Source organism: Lithobates pipiens, unplaced genomic scaffold (assembly GCF_037356315.1).
Source record: "Lithobates pipiens isolate NorthernLeopardFrog02 unplaced genomic scaffold, aLitPip1_a1.2 Scaffold_22, whole genome shotgun sequence".
Taxonomy (NCBI): Eukaryota; Metazoa; Chordata; class Amphibia; order Anura; family Ranidae; genus Lithobates; species Lithobates pipiens.
Genome location: NW_027507784.1, coordinates 122,493,339 through 122,508,936, shown reverse-complemented (window position 1 = coordinate 122,508,936; position 15,598 = coordinate 122,493,339). Strand labels below are relative to the sequence as shown.

Genomic DNA, 15,598 nt, shown 5'->3' with positions numbered 1-15,598 from the left:
ACAGGGAAATTGTATGTAAATAAGTTACAGTCCACTAATTTGTAACTAGAAAAAAAAAAATGATGTCAACTTACCAATGCAATACTGTTTCAGTGTGCAGGACATAATTCAAATTTATATTTTTGGTTTATCAGTAAAATCATATTTTTTGGAGTACATCATCATTACCAACCACAAGGATTATGAATTGACCTTTGGGTGAATGGACAATGGTCAGAAAAAAAAAAAAGGAGGCAGGAGTCCCTGCCCAGGCATAAACCCCCCCCCCAGGTCAACTAAGTCCTCAGTTTTGGATCAAGCAATAAGGAACACAAACCAGAGGGGAGGAATCCCTGTGCTCTGAGAGGTATTTAGGCGTAAGGGATTTTATAGGTAGATCAAAAATGCCAAATTTCTTAATCATACATAACGTGACACAGAGGATTTTTTAGTTATTACTACATGGGATGTCTCAAAGCAATGAATCTAAGGGGTGGGAAACACAGCAAAAAGCCCAGATCCCCACACACATAAAAGTGGGGACCCTTCACAAAGCCATCTACAAGATATGTCGTCTGAAACTGGTGTCAGAAGAGGCAAATTCATTAATTTAGTAGTTCCATGTAGAAATAGTCAGCAACCAGATGAAGATAAATAAAAGCCTATTTCATTCATGGACTACACATGTTGCAAACAGAGCCAAAATGAACGCATATAAGCCCATCAAGGCCTTACTCATAGTAATAGTTTAACTATGAGTAAGGCCTCGATAAGCTGACACGTGTTAGTTTTGGCTCTGTTTGGAACATGTGTACTCCATGGACAAAATAAAGAGACATTTTATTCAACCACACTTGGTTGCTGACTTTATTTACATGGAAGGACTCTTGTATTGCAGCGTGGAGACCACAAGTCAAGCATGGTAAGTGGAAACCGAGAGCTCTTGCCGGTCCCGATTGCATGAGTGTGTTGCAGCGCCATTATCTTGCATGTATGTTTGCATCAACTTATTAGAACTTTGCAAGCATGTGAAGAGAAGACTAGGTATCAGGATCTTCTGGTTAAGATCCTCTGGAATGAAGCATCTGCTTCATCCAGATATTAAGGGATTGGTATACTCCTGCAGCAGCCAGTGCTGGCGGCAGAGTCTCTCCCACCGAAGAGAATGAGGCCTTAAAAAGGGTTTCCAAAATCTGATCTGTGTTGCCTTTGAAGCCCAGGAGCAGGCCTGATAGGGTCTTATTCACATGGAGAGAAAATTCAATAAGAAATAATTGGGTCAACAGTCTAACACCTTTCCAAGGGGTACTGATAAGTAAACTATTTCAGTGGAAAAAACTTCTCTGGGTGAGCCTCAATCAGCATACATCACTATCTGAAAGTGAAAGTGCACTGGGAATCGTTTGGGAATGTTTTAGAAGCCAGCAGGAACTAAAACCCAGGACTTAAAGGGTAAGAAGATTCAGGTAGATGCAGCTTAAAGTGGTTGTAAAGCCCATTCATGAAACCTGACCCGGGCACATTTAACTATAGTGTTTAATCAGCTCTCTCCAAAGCTCTAAGTCCGGTGTCTTCTGCTGCTCCATTCCTCTATCAGCATGATAACTTCTGACAAGTTCTCTGACACAGGAGATAAAAGCAGCTGGAAATGTGTTTCAGGGAGGGAACTTTGAATAGAGAGGATCTCCGCTTATCCATCTTGGACTGCCTTTCCTCCAATCAGCTCACACAGTGTATGCCCAGACACCCCTCCCACTGCTGGAACAGGAAGAAAGATATGTAACACGATGTGCACTTTCTAAAGACTGTAGAAAGCAAAGGACAGCAGATATACATGAAAAACTTGTGTAGGGAGATTTGTTTCATCTCTGTATCATCTGAGACTATTCGGAGAAGGTGTTTCAAGCTAGTCAACTCCCAAAAAGACAAAAAAAAATTTCTAGCGCACTTACCAGCACAGGCAAGGATGGGCGAATGGTTTGGCCCAAGCAGAAGTTTGGAAGTTCTCCAACCATTTGTTTGGCCCGCCAAACCACCACAATACACTGCGCCACTGCACAGTGCATTGAAAGACCTGATTGGCTGAAGCAATGAAAGTGTCGCTCAATCAGGGCACAGAGCACTGTCAGAGACATGACTGAACACTCATGACGACTGTTTCCAATCATGGCTCATTGCTCTTAATCCCGCCCTACATTATAGAAGTATTCTTTCCATTAGTGGCCATTTGTAGTGTGATAGCAGTGTGGAGAGAGATGGAACGGGGCTCTCTTCAGTGGGATTAGACAGTGTACTATAGTGTGCAGTTCTGACTCTATTAGCAGTGTAGAATATCAGTTTAGTGTGCATCTAGGGATAGTTCAGTGCGACCATTCATGCACAGTATATTTCATTGCATTACTGCAAGTTTAACGGCATATAGTTCTGTGCGTTACTGCACGTTTGACTTAGTATATTATAGTGTATGCGTGGAGTGTGTCTGTGTCCAAACACCACTTTCCATTGATTAAAGTGCATCCATGTACACACTTGCACATCTTTATTAGACTTTGTAAATGAGCAACCCCACTCCCCCATCATGCCTGGAAGGAAAGCAAGGAGAGGCAGAGTTCCCATTGCACTGTAAGAGGGCCAGTAGCAGACGTCTCCACAGACAAAGCTGGACGTGGTCAGTCCTCAGGCAGGGCATCATTGCCTCTGTTTATTGATGTTGCCTGTGCTATCTAGCCACAGCATGCAGAGGAGGTGGTGGATAGGCTTACTAAACAGTCCTCATCCTCCGTCACCCAAGCAGAGACTAGTGTGCAGTCCCCTGCAGTTGCCAGAGTGGCAAAACCTGCCTCCTTGTCCACAGCCATAGCCCCAGCATCAGACATGGAGGAGTCAGTGGAGTTATTTAAAACACAGCGTCAGACACTTGCTCCTTAATGATGCACAGCCATTACTGGATTCAGATGTTGATTCTGACTCTGGGGTTGAGGAAGGCAGGAATATGAGCCTACAGAGAGGGGAGAACACTGGTACACAAATTGGCAGTCATGTTCCCCCAGCCACAGAAAATTGCCAAGTTGTCTCCAGTGGTAATGATGATGCAAGAGAAGAGGAAGGACGAGAGGAGGAAGGACGAGAGGAGGAAGGACGAGAGGAGGAAGGACGAGAGGAGGAAGGACGAGAGGAGGAAGGACGAGAGGAGGAAGGACGAGGATGTAGTCAATGACTCAACTTGGGTGCCGGATAGAGCAGAGGAGGAAAGCAAGGGTGAGGCACAACCTCAACAAGGCAGCCATCATGGAAAAGTAGAGAGCAGCCACTCTATTCCATCACATTGTGGAGCGGTTATCTTCCGGCCCACTTCCCACAGCTCAGCTGTCTGGGCCTTTTTTATTACATATGCAGCCAATTGCATGGTTGCTATTTGCCAACTTTGTCTCAAGTGCATCAAGCGTGGCAAAAACACTAACTATTTGGGTACTACATACTTGACAAGGAATTTACCCTCCCACCACTCAGCCCGTTGGCAAGAGTACCTAAAAGCCACTGAAAAGGGGCACAAATTTGTTCCTCCTCCTCTTCCTTACTCACCTCAGTCTGTCCCTGCTATACCCCATGACCTCTCAGCAGCATCCACTGACAGGGATGATGGTATAGAGCAGGGTGCCCCAGGTCCTTGCAGCACATCTGCTAGCTGTAGACTACAGCCAGAAAATGTCTCTGCCCCATCTGCTGCAGCAGGAAAAATAAAAAATAAATACAGTCCCTGCCACCCACATGCCCAGCGTCTAAATGCAAGATTGTCAAAGCTGCTGGTTCTACAACTTCTGCTTTTACGCCTGGTGGATTCTGCCCTCTTCTGGGAATTTGCAGAATGTGCTGTACTACAATGGCAGGTTCCCAGTCACTATTTTTCATGCAAGGCCATGTCATCTCTCTACCATCATGTGCAAGGCAATGTTGTGGCATCACTCGGCAAGGCTGTCAGCCGCAAAGTCCACGTTACTGCTGACATGTGGTCCAGCAAGCATGGGCAAGGACGATATATTTTAGTTCACAGCACACCGGGTAACTTTCCTTGTAACTCAGAAGGATGCAGGTCAGGGCTCTATGCTGCAGCTTGTTGTGCCCCCACGTCGCCATACAGCTGGCGATGCCAGATTTGTCAGCTCTACCCTCTTCTCCTCCATGCCCTCCTCTGTATTGTCCTATGAACCTCAAGTAACCCCCCTAAGCGTTCAATGGACTATTCAATGAGTCAGGCTAAAATGTGTCACCATGCAGTGCTTCAGCTAGTGTGTCTAGGGGACAGGAACCACACCAGAGCAGAGATTCTTGCAGCCCTGCAGGGACAGGCCCAGAGGTGGTTCACACCACACCAGCTGGAGCCAGGAAGGGTGGTGTGTGTGATAATGGCACAAACCTCCTGTCCGCCCTTAGACCGGGAAAGTTAACACATGTGCCATGTTTGGCACGTGTCCTCAATTTGGTGGTGCACCGTTTCCTAAATGGGTATCCAGGGTTGGAAGATCTACTAAAGCAGACCAGCGTGTAGCCATTTTAGGCGGCCATACACAGCCAGTGCTCTGTTGGCTGAAATTCAGTGGGAATTGCACCTGCCCGATTTGTTAAAATGCCCACAAGGTGGAACTCGACTTTGGCAATGCTGCAGCAGGTGCACATGCAGCAGAAGGCAGTCAAGGAGTACCTGTGTGAGTATGGCACGACAGGCTCATACCGACTCGGCTTTAATACCCACGCCAATGGCTGCTCATAAAGGATGCATGCACTGTACTGTCACCATTTGAGGAGGCCACAAGGACGGTGAGCCGTGACAATGCATGAATCAGTGACAAACCCTGCTGTATTCCTGCTGGAGCAGACTATGCGTGGCATTATGGACAGGGCACTCGAAGCAGAGCAGCAGGATGAAGAGAAGGACTTCCTTTCAAAGCCTACTTTATGCAGACACCATTGTTCCTATGCTACAGAGCACACAAAAGGAAAAAGGAATTCTGGCAGTTTCTGAGGCATTGAAGCAGAGGAAGATATACGTCAAACCGTAAGATAGTTTTCAATCCGGAGAACCCTTGGGAGTAGTATGTGGCTGGGAGGAGGCAGGTCCAGATACTATAATTCTCAGTGACCCCAAGGAGTCTGCTTCTCATTCTCTGCAAAGTTGCGGTGCATGGGCTCCCCCTCATGCTTCAAAGCCTGCGAAAGGACCCAAGAATACATGGTGTAAGGGAAAAGGATCACTTTTGTTTGGCAACCCTCCTTGACCACCGTTCTAAGATGAAAGTCTTAGAACTCATCTCGTGCCCACAAAGTGGAAGAGGAAGCAGAAGATGAAATCTCTTGAGGACACCTTAAAGAGAAGTTTATCGAACTATGGTTGGTTAAAATGTCATGGAAAATACAGTTTTGAGGCTTCTGTTGGTCAAGAAAGGAGCGGCGGAGAATACGGCCGCATAAGTGATGCATTTCTGAATGTGTTTTTAGTCCTCGTTACCCTGGGCTGTCAGCTTCCACATCCCATGGCGGATGATTATTTAAGGGCAAAAACAGAGCTGAAGAGCTTTCCAGTCAACCATCCACTGGCTTACTGGGTCATGAGAACAGGCCTCTGGCCAGTATGCCATTGAGCTGCTGGGCATCCATCATGCTTTCTGAATGGGCATTCAGTGCTGCTGGAGGTTTTGTTACTGATCATAGAACGCATCTGTCTACAGACTCCGTGGACTGACTTATCAAAATGAATCAATCCTGGATTACCAGCAGCTATGAAGCCCCTGATGCTGATGTCGCAGATTAAGTGTTTCTGGGATGTGGAATTTCTGCAGGAATTCTAGGCTGCCTCGTGTTGTGGGTGTTGATTTCATCTAGAAGAATGTATTTGGTGAGGGTTTCATGGGTACAATTAACACCCAAAGACAGATTTCTCCACACCTGTTTGACAGGTGTATATCACTACAATTTTTGACAGCATGGCCAATGTTTGCTTTCATCAAGAGTACCTTGATTTTGGTGTGAAGGTGCCACACCCATTGCAGAAGTAGAAATCCAAAGTCTGTGTTAGAGACACCAGAATTTATCCCAAAAAAAATCTCTAATCTTGTTCCCCCGTGCACTACATTGTGGCCTCATTATACAGACTGGCTCCCAAACCGTTTCTTACAAAATAAAGAAAGCTTGCAGGGAATTCATGCAATTATTGCTGCAGCAGCTTCTATACACAATACAGACGTGCCACTTTACACGTGGACTAAGGGGACCACCCAAGCACTAAATTGAAAGGAATTTTTCATTTTTATACTTCCAGTTTAGGCATCAATCACTGCTCATTTAAAAATGATGTGTGTTTTTTTTACATTGATACATGTCCACCAGGGCAGTACCCAGACCCCCATAACCATTGTATGCCCAATTACTTGCATACAAGCCTTTAAAATAGGCACTTGATTTTTCACGTTCGGGTCCCATAGACTTCAATAGGGTTAGTGATTTGGTTCCGAACTTTCCCGATGTTCGAAAGTCCTGGTGCAAACCAAACTCGGCCCATTCCTACCAGCAAGCCTGCACACAAACCAAATTTACCTAGTCTAAATTCGCATTAAAAACAGGAGGGTTCCGTTGCACACATTTGAAGATCTGTGTGGAAGCCACAGTGCCCACGCCAAGGACACTTTGTAGACTACGGTCCCAACTATAGTTTTGAGCGTCTTCAAGTTGGAGCACATATAGCAGTGGATAAATTAAGAGCACACTTGCCTGCTCGAGGGAACCCACTCCTCAAAAGGCACGGGAACACTGGAAGCCCAGCAATAGCACAATGGCAGCTGAATGCATCCAATAAGCTATACAAAAAGATGGCAACCATCCCCATTTATAAGTAGTCTATATACAGTTGTGCTCAAAGGTTTACATACCCTGGCAGAATTTATGATTTCTTGGCCATTTTTCAGAGAACATAACAAAAAAACCTTTTCTTTCACTCACATTTAGTGTTTAGCTGAAGCCATTATCCATCAACCGTGTTTACCCCTTTTTAAATCATGAAGACAGCAGAAACTAATCAAATGACCCTGATCAAAAGTTTACATACCCCAGTTCTTAATATCGTATATTGCCTTCTTTAACATGAATGACAGATTGAAGTCTTGTGTGGTATTTGTGGATGAGGCTCTTTATCTTCTCAGATGATAAAGCTGCCCATTCCTCTTGGCAAAAAGTCTCCAGTTCCTGTAAATTCTTGTGCTGTCTTGAATGAACTGCACTTCTGAGATCTCCCCAGAGTGGCTCAATGATATTGAGGTCAGGAGACAGATGGCCACTCCAGAACCTTCACTTTTTTCTGCTGTAGCCAATGACAGGTCGAATTGGCATTGTATTTTGGATCATTGTCATTTTGAAATGCCCAAGTACGTCCCATGCACAGCTTCCTGGCTGATGAATGCAAATGTTCCTCTAGTATTTTTAGATAACATACTGCATTCATCTTGCCATAAATTTTGACCAAATTTCCTGTGCCATTGTAGCTCACACATCCCCAAAACATCAGGGATCCACCTCCATGTTTCACAGTAGGACTGGTGTACATTACATCATAGGCCTGGTTGACTTCTCTCCAAATGTAGTGTTTATAGTTGTGGCCAAAAAGCTAAAATGTTGGTCTCATCACTCCAAGTGACTGTGCCAGAAGGTTTGAGGCTCATCTCTGTGCCGTTTGGCATATTGTAAGCGGGATACTTTGCGGCAATTGCATAGTAATGGCTTTCTTCTGATGACTCAATCATGCAGCCCATCTTTCTTCAAGTGCCACCTTATTGTGCATCTTGAAACAGGCACACCACATGTTTTCAGATTACTGTATTTCATCTGAAGTTGTGTTTTTTTTTTTGCATCCCAGACAGTTTTCCTGGCAGTTGTGGCTGAAATTTTAGTTTGTTTTCCTGACCGTGGTTTGGTTTCAACAGAACCCTCTAATTTTCCACTTCTTAATTTGAGCTTGAACACTGCTAATTGGCATTATCAATTCCTTGGATATCTTTTTTATAGCCCCTTCCTGTTTTATACAGTTCAACTACCTTTTCCTGCAGATCCTTTGACAATTCTTTTGCTTTCCCTATGACTCAGAATCCAGAAATGTCATTGCAGCACTGGATGAAAGATGCAAGGGTTTGTCAGAAGTTCAGAAACTCATCGACCTTTTATACACACACTAATTACAAGAAAACAGATCACAGGTAAGGATGGTTTGGTTACCTTTAATAGCCATTCAACCCCCTTTGTGTCAACTTGAGTGCATTTTATAAGGCCAAAATCACCAGGTATGTAAACTTTTGATCAGGGTCATTTTGGTAGTTTCTGTTGTCATTATGATTTAAAAAGAGTAAACACAGTTGATCGATAATAAATGGGTCCAGCCAAACATTAACCATGAGTGAAAGAAATGTGTTAACATTCATATTCTCAAAAATGGCCAAGAAATCAAAATCTGCCAGGGTATGTAAACTTATGAGCACAACTGTAGTAATGTACACTGTGTTTTTAGCGCGAATTGTTAGGGTCAATTTGGTTGGTTTGTTGGCTGGCTGGCAAGTGCGCTGTGAAATTTTTGTTTGCGATGCATTACCCTTCCATGTGCAACTTACTGCAAAGGCTAGTTATAAATTGCGATGGTTGACATCTATTTGTATAGCTAGGGAACTCAAAGGGTGATCTTATAGTAGAGAAATGGCTGCAGAGAATGCCCCCTTGACACAAAGAAAGAAGGACATTGACCTAGAAACTGTGGAGATACAAGATAAGGACAGGAATTCAGAGCTAATTTGACCTATAGGGCAGCTTTTAAAGGACCATTGCAAGGGGAACTTTGCAAGGGGAACTTCCTTACCTGACGAAGGAATCTGGGAGCCCCCATTGACCTTCTTCCTAATGCTCTACCTGCAAGAAGAAATGGCTTGCTGTGGGGTGACAGGCCTGTAACCCAGTGAAAACCATGTCCTGATGTCACCTTGTGCCCTAAAATACCACACACAGAGGGAACACTGTAGGGAGTGTTGCCCCAACTCCACAGAGTCACTTGCCAGGCCATGTTGCAGAGCCTAACAAGGCCCAAACTTCACTTATCACACCAGGCACATCCCTGCACGGCCTTTAGCGCACCCTGACACCGAGATCACCGGAAACACTGAAAGTAGAAGGTCTCTGCCTGCAGAATCCAAAGGCAGATATTATAGACTATCCCCACTCTTGTATGGAGTGGTCTGAGTACATTTGCTCTTGTCCTGCCGGCCATAGTGGCTGATAAAGGTAGGGCCCACCTCTGCCCAGATAGAAGTGTAAAGAACAGGCCGGAAATGTAAAAAAATAAAAAAGTCCCACCCCCCCAAAAAAAATGATCTTCAGACACTAGCACGCAACTATGACTTGGACCTTGGGAAGGGTTATGATTTGTCAGGGCCAGGGCCTCCTGCCTTTTTTTCTGGCCAGTGTCCATTCAGCAGAAGGTGGCAGCATAACCCATGTAGTAATGGCTACCAACTTCTCTGTACATTAATGGCTAACCATTCAGCAATATACTGACCTGTGCTAATTCGCCACACTGTTGGGAGTCCCCATATCCCCAACATACACGGATACACTTTCAGGCTGTATGAGCAGATTACATAAAAATTAGATGCACCCCTTTCGCCAACAGTTATATGCTGTCCAATGTCTCTTTTCCCAGATTCATGTGGCTTTTCCGCCAGGCTGTAAAGTCTCTGTGCACTACTTCCCCACTCCCCCAACTTTCTTATAATTGAATTGATATACTGTCTACCAGTATGTATACTGACAAATACAATCTGTGACCAATAGGACTACCGAAATAGTTATAAATTACAGTAAAAAGTCCAGCACATTCTAAAAATGCTACCTGAAGCTGTGCAGATAGTCCACTTCCACTCAACGAATCCATCTTCTGCTTTATGCCAAACAAATTCTCCACTTCTTCTAACTGGAACTTTCCAGCTTCAAGCTTGTAATCTGGATAACAAACCATTATAATTAAGGATGTTGCCCAACTTACTAAAAGTTACATAAGAGCAGTACATATTGCAATTAAAGAGCTCAAACAATCTAAAAAATATTGCAATAATAATTATACACTTACCAAATTCATCAGATTGCTGTCTCTCTACACGATCACCCATAGAACTTTGCTGATCATCACAGGAGTCGTAGTCTGTCAAAGGGTGTCCGGTTTCTCTTACCTGAAGAAGAAGAAGAAGAAGACAGTAATACTATACTTGTACAAAACCTGTAGCATATATTCTAAGCCAGTCATATGGTGAGATCATTCTTTGAGAAACACAGACTGTTTAATGAGTTTAACACCTTCAAAGTGAAAGACTCCATTATAGGCACTGCTTGCCAGCTGCTCGGGTATATGACCTTAGCTTGTGGTACTCCAACACAGATAATGACATTTAAAATGCATAGATGAACACTGATCTCCATATAAAATGCCATAACAGAAATTATATTATAATTAATATATATATATATATATATATATATTAATATATATATATATATACACACACACACACACACATATACACACACACACACACACTTTCCTTTTTCTAACCTGCATGTTTATGGCAATTTCATTTTTACAGGGCCCATTCATACAATACGACAAAATCACTGAGTTAGGTCCTACGAGGTTTGACCATTTTCTAGTGGGGGAGCTCTTGATTAATATACGAAAAATACTCCAACAACAAGGTGGATATTGGCCCATATCAACCCCCTGTTGGAGTATTTGTGGTCCATTCATACTACAGACAAAACTGGGCCCACAGTCAATTGTGCTTCGTTGTTTTTATGTGAATTATCATGCATTTTTATGTGCGTGTCCATACATTTTTGTGCACACCTTTTTTAAAGCCAAGTTTCCTCTGACCTTGTTTTTTGCTTAATACATTTTTATTGAAATATGAAGAGACAAAAGGTGAACGTAAAACATTCTAATGTTAGAGGTAAAGTGGAATCGTTTACCCCAGAAATTTATAACATCTAGAGTTCTAATGCACACGGTAGTAGGGTTCCAAGCTTATGAGAGGGCCATCATCTGTGCATATGGCATTGATTGGGCAGGGATATGCATCCAGATAGTTATTCAAGGCCGTTAAAATACATAGAGGATATCAGAGATAAGAGAGAAAAAAAAAGAGAGGAAGTAGGGAAACGGAAAAGGAGAAGGAGATTGGGGGGGGGGGGGGGGAGACGTTGGCATGCGTGGCACCATAATAGCAATAAGTATGACTATATGATATGGGTCTTTCAAAAATAAAGACAAAAATTTAAACCACAGGAGAACTGACCATCAGGTAAAAAGAAGCAAGGAGAGCTTTTCAGGGAAGGTGGTCTCAGTCTCCGTGCGCTTGTGTTATGAGCTCTTTGTAATAAGGGGTGGTTGTGAATTGTGTTAGAGTGTGTCATTGGGAGGTGTTCCTGTTGCAATAGGCGAGGTCTTCCATGAGGTGTACCTCTGATATTTTTTGTAGCCAGCGTTTCATCGATGGGATCTTGAGTTGCCCCCAGAGGGAGGGTATTAAAGCCTTGGCCGTGTTAAGCAGGTGTGGTACAAGTGAGCATTTATAACTTCCGATGGGTCCCTTGGTTGCGTGGAAAAGGATGATCCATGAGTCATTGGGGAGTATGACGTCTGAGATCTGCTGTATAAGCTGGATGACGGTGGACCAGAAGGGGCGAATGATCGGGCACGACCACCAGATGTGCACATGGGTTGCCGTGTTCCCACAATTCCTCCAGCACAACGGGGAATTGGCGGAGAACATCTGGTGTAATTTTGATACTTCTCCTGCGCTCTGGTGTCGGGATCCTCAATATGCGATACAGGCAGCTTCACAAGGTAGTGTCTAAAAGTCTTGCAGCCCTCCTCAGAATAATGGGTATTTTGATTCCTTCGCTGACTTTGTATCTCTGTTTACAGCTTTAATAAAACCTTTTTTTGAAAACAAAAAAAAGAATAATGGGTATTCAAAAGCTGGAGAAAACAAAACAGAAAAGGAGGGTGCACTGACCTAGTGCATTACCATAGACAGAGCTTTATTCAAACCAAACATATAGCAAACTGGCTACTCACAAACGAGTATTGATAAAAGGTATAATCCATTGCCCGTTTGGGCTCTGAGGAAAGGGGTTCTCCCCTGAAACGCGTCAGCCATTGTGTTAGGGAATTGGTCGATCTACTTGACATCAGGTCTAGGCTTGTTGAAGTTCGGTGAGGTGGACCCTGCTGTATTGACTATGCTTTTTATCAATACTCGTTTGTGAGTAGCCATTTTGCTATATATTTGGTTTGAATAAAGCTCTGTCTATGGTAATGCACTAGGTCATGTGTTTTGTTTTCTTAAAACTTCTCTGACATTATTTAACAAGGGGGTGTAGTTATATTTGAAGAGGGAGTGAATGTTAGGTGTGAGATATATTCCCAGGTATTTCATACAGTGTTGTACCCATCTAAAGGGCAATAGGGGTCTTCGTAGCTTCTCCTCCTGTTTAGGGAGGTTGATATTTAAGATTTCCGACTTGGAGAGTGATTTTGAAGTTGGACAGCGTTTGATAAGTGGAGAAAGCGGACATCAAGTTAGGAAGTGAGATGCGTGATTGTTGGATAAATAAGATGTCGTCCGTGTATGCCGCATACTTGTGGGTTCTGTTACCTACTTGGATGCCGTGAATATTAGTGTTCTGTCTGATGGTAGCCAGGAAAGGTTCTAAAGTGAGTGCGAATAGGAGAGGAGACAGGGGGCAGCCCTGGCTGGTCCCATTGAAGAGTGTGAATGGGTCACAGAGTGTCGTTTATACGGAATTGTGCCGTAGGATTGGTATAGAGGGAGGAGATGCGACAAAACATCCGAGGGCCCAGACCAAAATGCCGTAGCGTCAGTTTGAGAAAGTCCCAATCCACCCTATCAAACGCTTTTTCAGAATCAGTGGATATGAGTAGGGTGGATTGGACACATCTCCGTATGTACTGGATTAGGGATATTGCTTGGAGGGAGTTATCTTTGGCCTCTCTGGAAGGTATGAAGCCTGTCTGGTCAGGTGAGACCCAACTAGGTATCAGGGGGAGTAGGAGATTAGCCATGACTTTGGAATACAATTTGACATCCACATTTAAAGAGGAAGTAAACCCTAATGGGTTTACTTCCTCTTTCATTCCCTGCAAAGGTAAAGCATAATGACTACTATGCATCGCATAGTAGTCCATTATGTGTCACTTACCTGACACAGGAGCTAGCGAAGTCACCGATGTCCCCTGTAGTACGGCGCATCCATCTTCTCGGTGGGTCTTGCCGCTCTGCCGCTGTCATTCGGCGAAGCAGCGATGACGTCACTCCCACGCATGCGAGTCGCCACTCGCGGCATATCGCCGTTGACCGCGGCGCGCTCAGTGTGCCTGCGTGTCGATGTCTACGGCGCATGCGCCGTAGACAGCGGTGCCTGTCTTTCGGCAAATATCTCCTAAACCGTGTAGGTTTAGGAGATATTTCATGGACCTACAGGTAAGCCTTAATCTAGGCTTACCTCTAGGTCAAAGTTGGTTGTAAGGATTTACAACCACTTTAACAGGGAAATTGGTCTATAGCTGCTGCATTGGGTGGGATCTTTTCCTGACTTGGGGATGACTAATGTGGACTGAGTGATTCCGGGCATAGTCCCGAGGTGTGAGAGATTAAGTTAGCATATGCTGTAAGGCGAGGGAGTAGGATGTCACTGAACGTCTTAAAATAAAGAATGGTATATCCGTCCGGCCCAGGTGCTTTCCCTGAGTGGGAGGTCTTCAGAGCCGTTTCGAATGCTTCAACAGAGAATTCTGAGTCTAAGTCCCTAAGGGCTGAGTCAGATAGTCTAGGCAGGTTTGCTTCTTTTAGGTAAGTGCGCATGTGGATGCGTCTCTCCTTAGAGGTCAGGGAGGGCGAATCACATTTCACCTTATATAGGTCCGCGTAATACTCCCTGAAGGCTTTGGCTATGTGTGGGGTTGCATGTACAAGATCGCCGTTAGGGAGTTTTATTTTGGGGATAAAATATTTAGATTGTTTTGCTTTAAGGGATCTTGCCAGTTGTCTACTAGGTTTGTTCCCCCACTCGTACAGTGTCTGAGAAGCGTTGGAATTTCTGTTTAGTGTCAAGGTCAAGTAGGCTTTTTAGTTCTTCATGTTTCAGTGTAAGGGCCTTAAGGTGAGATGAGTGTAAGGAAAGCGTATGCTGTTTGTCTAGGTCTGCTATTTAGTGTAGCACCTGCTCGATTTGCTGACCATGCTCCCTTTTTTCCCTCGCCCCCAATTCGATAAGTTGACCTCTCATGGTAGCCTTGTGGGCTTCCCATACGATAGAGGGGGAGGTCTCGGTAGGCGTGTTTTCTTGGAAGTATTGTATTAAGTGAGAAGGACAACATGGAGACCTCCGTTGGGTTAGAAAGAAGGGAATCGTTAAGTTTCCAGCTATTAGAGCGGTGAGCCAAAGTTGACATGGCCATGCGCATCGACACAGGTGCAAGATCAGATATGGTGGCAGTGCCTATGTGAGCAGATTGTAAGAGCGGGAGGTGGTAGTGATCTAAAAAGATATTATCTATTCGGGAGTATGATTGATGTGTTCTGGAGAAGTGTGAAAAATCTTTTTCTTTAGGGTGTAGCGTGCGCCAGATATCCAGCAGTTGAAGGTCTAAAAGTTTTTTGTTTTTTTTTAACTAGAGTCAGGCGTTTAAATGAAATGCTAGAGCGGCCCTGGGAGGTGTCCAAAATGGGATCAAGGGGCATATTTATGTCACCAGCCAGGATGGTTATCCCTTTGGCAAATTGTGACAGTTTGGTGAGAGTCTGGGAGAAGAAGGTAGGCTGGTTGTGGTTCAGACAGTAGATATTTGCTAAAGTACATTGGGTGTTGCCAAGAAAGCCCCCCTCAAAGCGAAAACTACCATGATCATCCGCTTGCATGTCTGAAAGATTAAAGGGTACATTGCCATTAAATCCTGTGGCCACACCTTTAGCTTTATTAGTGTCAGATAAGTGTACCACTGAAGGAATTGGGGCGAGGCCAGTCTGACCGGCGTTGTATGGGTTAAGTGCGTTTCTTGAAGAAAGGCGATGGAGCAGGCCAATTTCTGCAGTTCGCGGGTTACCTTGTCCCGCTTTGCTGCAACATTCAAACCTCTTACATTATATGAAGTAATCTTGAGTTTGGCCATCAAGTCAACAGGAAGAGACCCTTTAACACATTTATCTACGCATGCCAACTAGGGGAGAGGGGGTGGGGGGTGGAGGAAAGGAATAGAGGAGGAAAGATAAGTTAAGAACAAGTTTATGTAGAGGACATAATCAATCATTCAGTAGGACGTTCATGGGAAGATGTATGTTACGAAAAATTCTGCGGTGATCCCCGTGGGGAGAGAGCAAGCGGGCAGCAGACCAGATCTCCAGGGAGAGATCAGGCGACGCAACTCGGGAGCTACCAGCTTTCACCAGCCCCAGAAGGAGGGAGGTTAGGGCATATACGCTGTGATTTTATATTTGTTTGGGAGTATAATTTGTTTTGATTT

The 15,598-nt window shown here is 44.3% G+C and overlaps 1 protein-coding gene across 6 annotated transcripts in view; it reads right to left on the bottom strand.

Moving 5' to 3' along the window:
• Nucleotides 1-15,598, bottom strand: part of PCNT (pericentrin) — a 293,476-nt gene that overhangs the window by 98,401 nt on the left and 179,477 nt on the right. For all 6 annotated transcript variants that reach the window (XM_077448179.1, XM_077448184.1, XM_077448180.1 and 3 more), the window contains 2 exons: nt 10,130-10,229; nt 9,893-10,002 (listed from right to left, as the gene is read on the bottom strand). In XM_077448179.1, the coding sequence (XP_077304305.1) occupies nt 9,893-10,002; nt 10,130-10,229 (210 nt within the window). The remainder of the gene's footprint in view (nt 1-9,892; nt 10,003-10,129; nt 10,230-15,598) is intronic.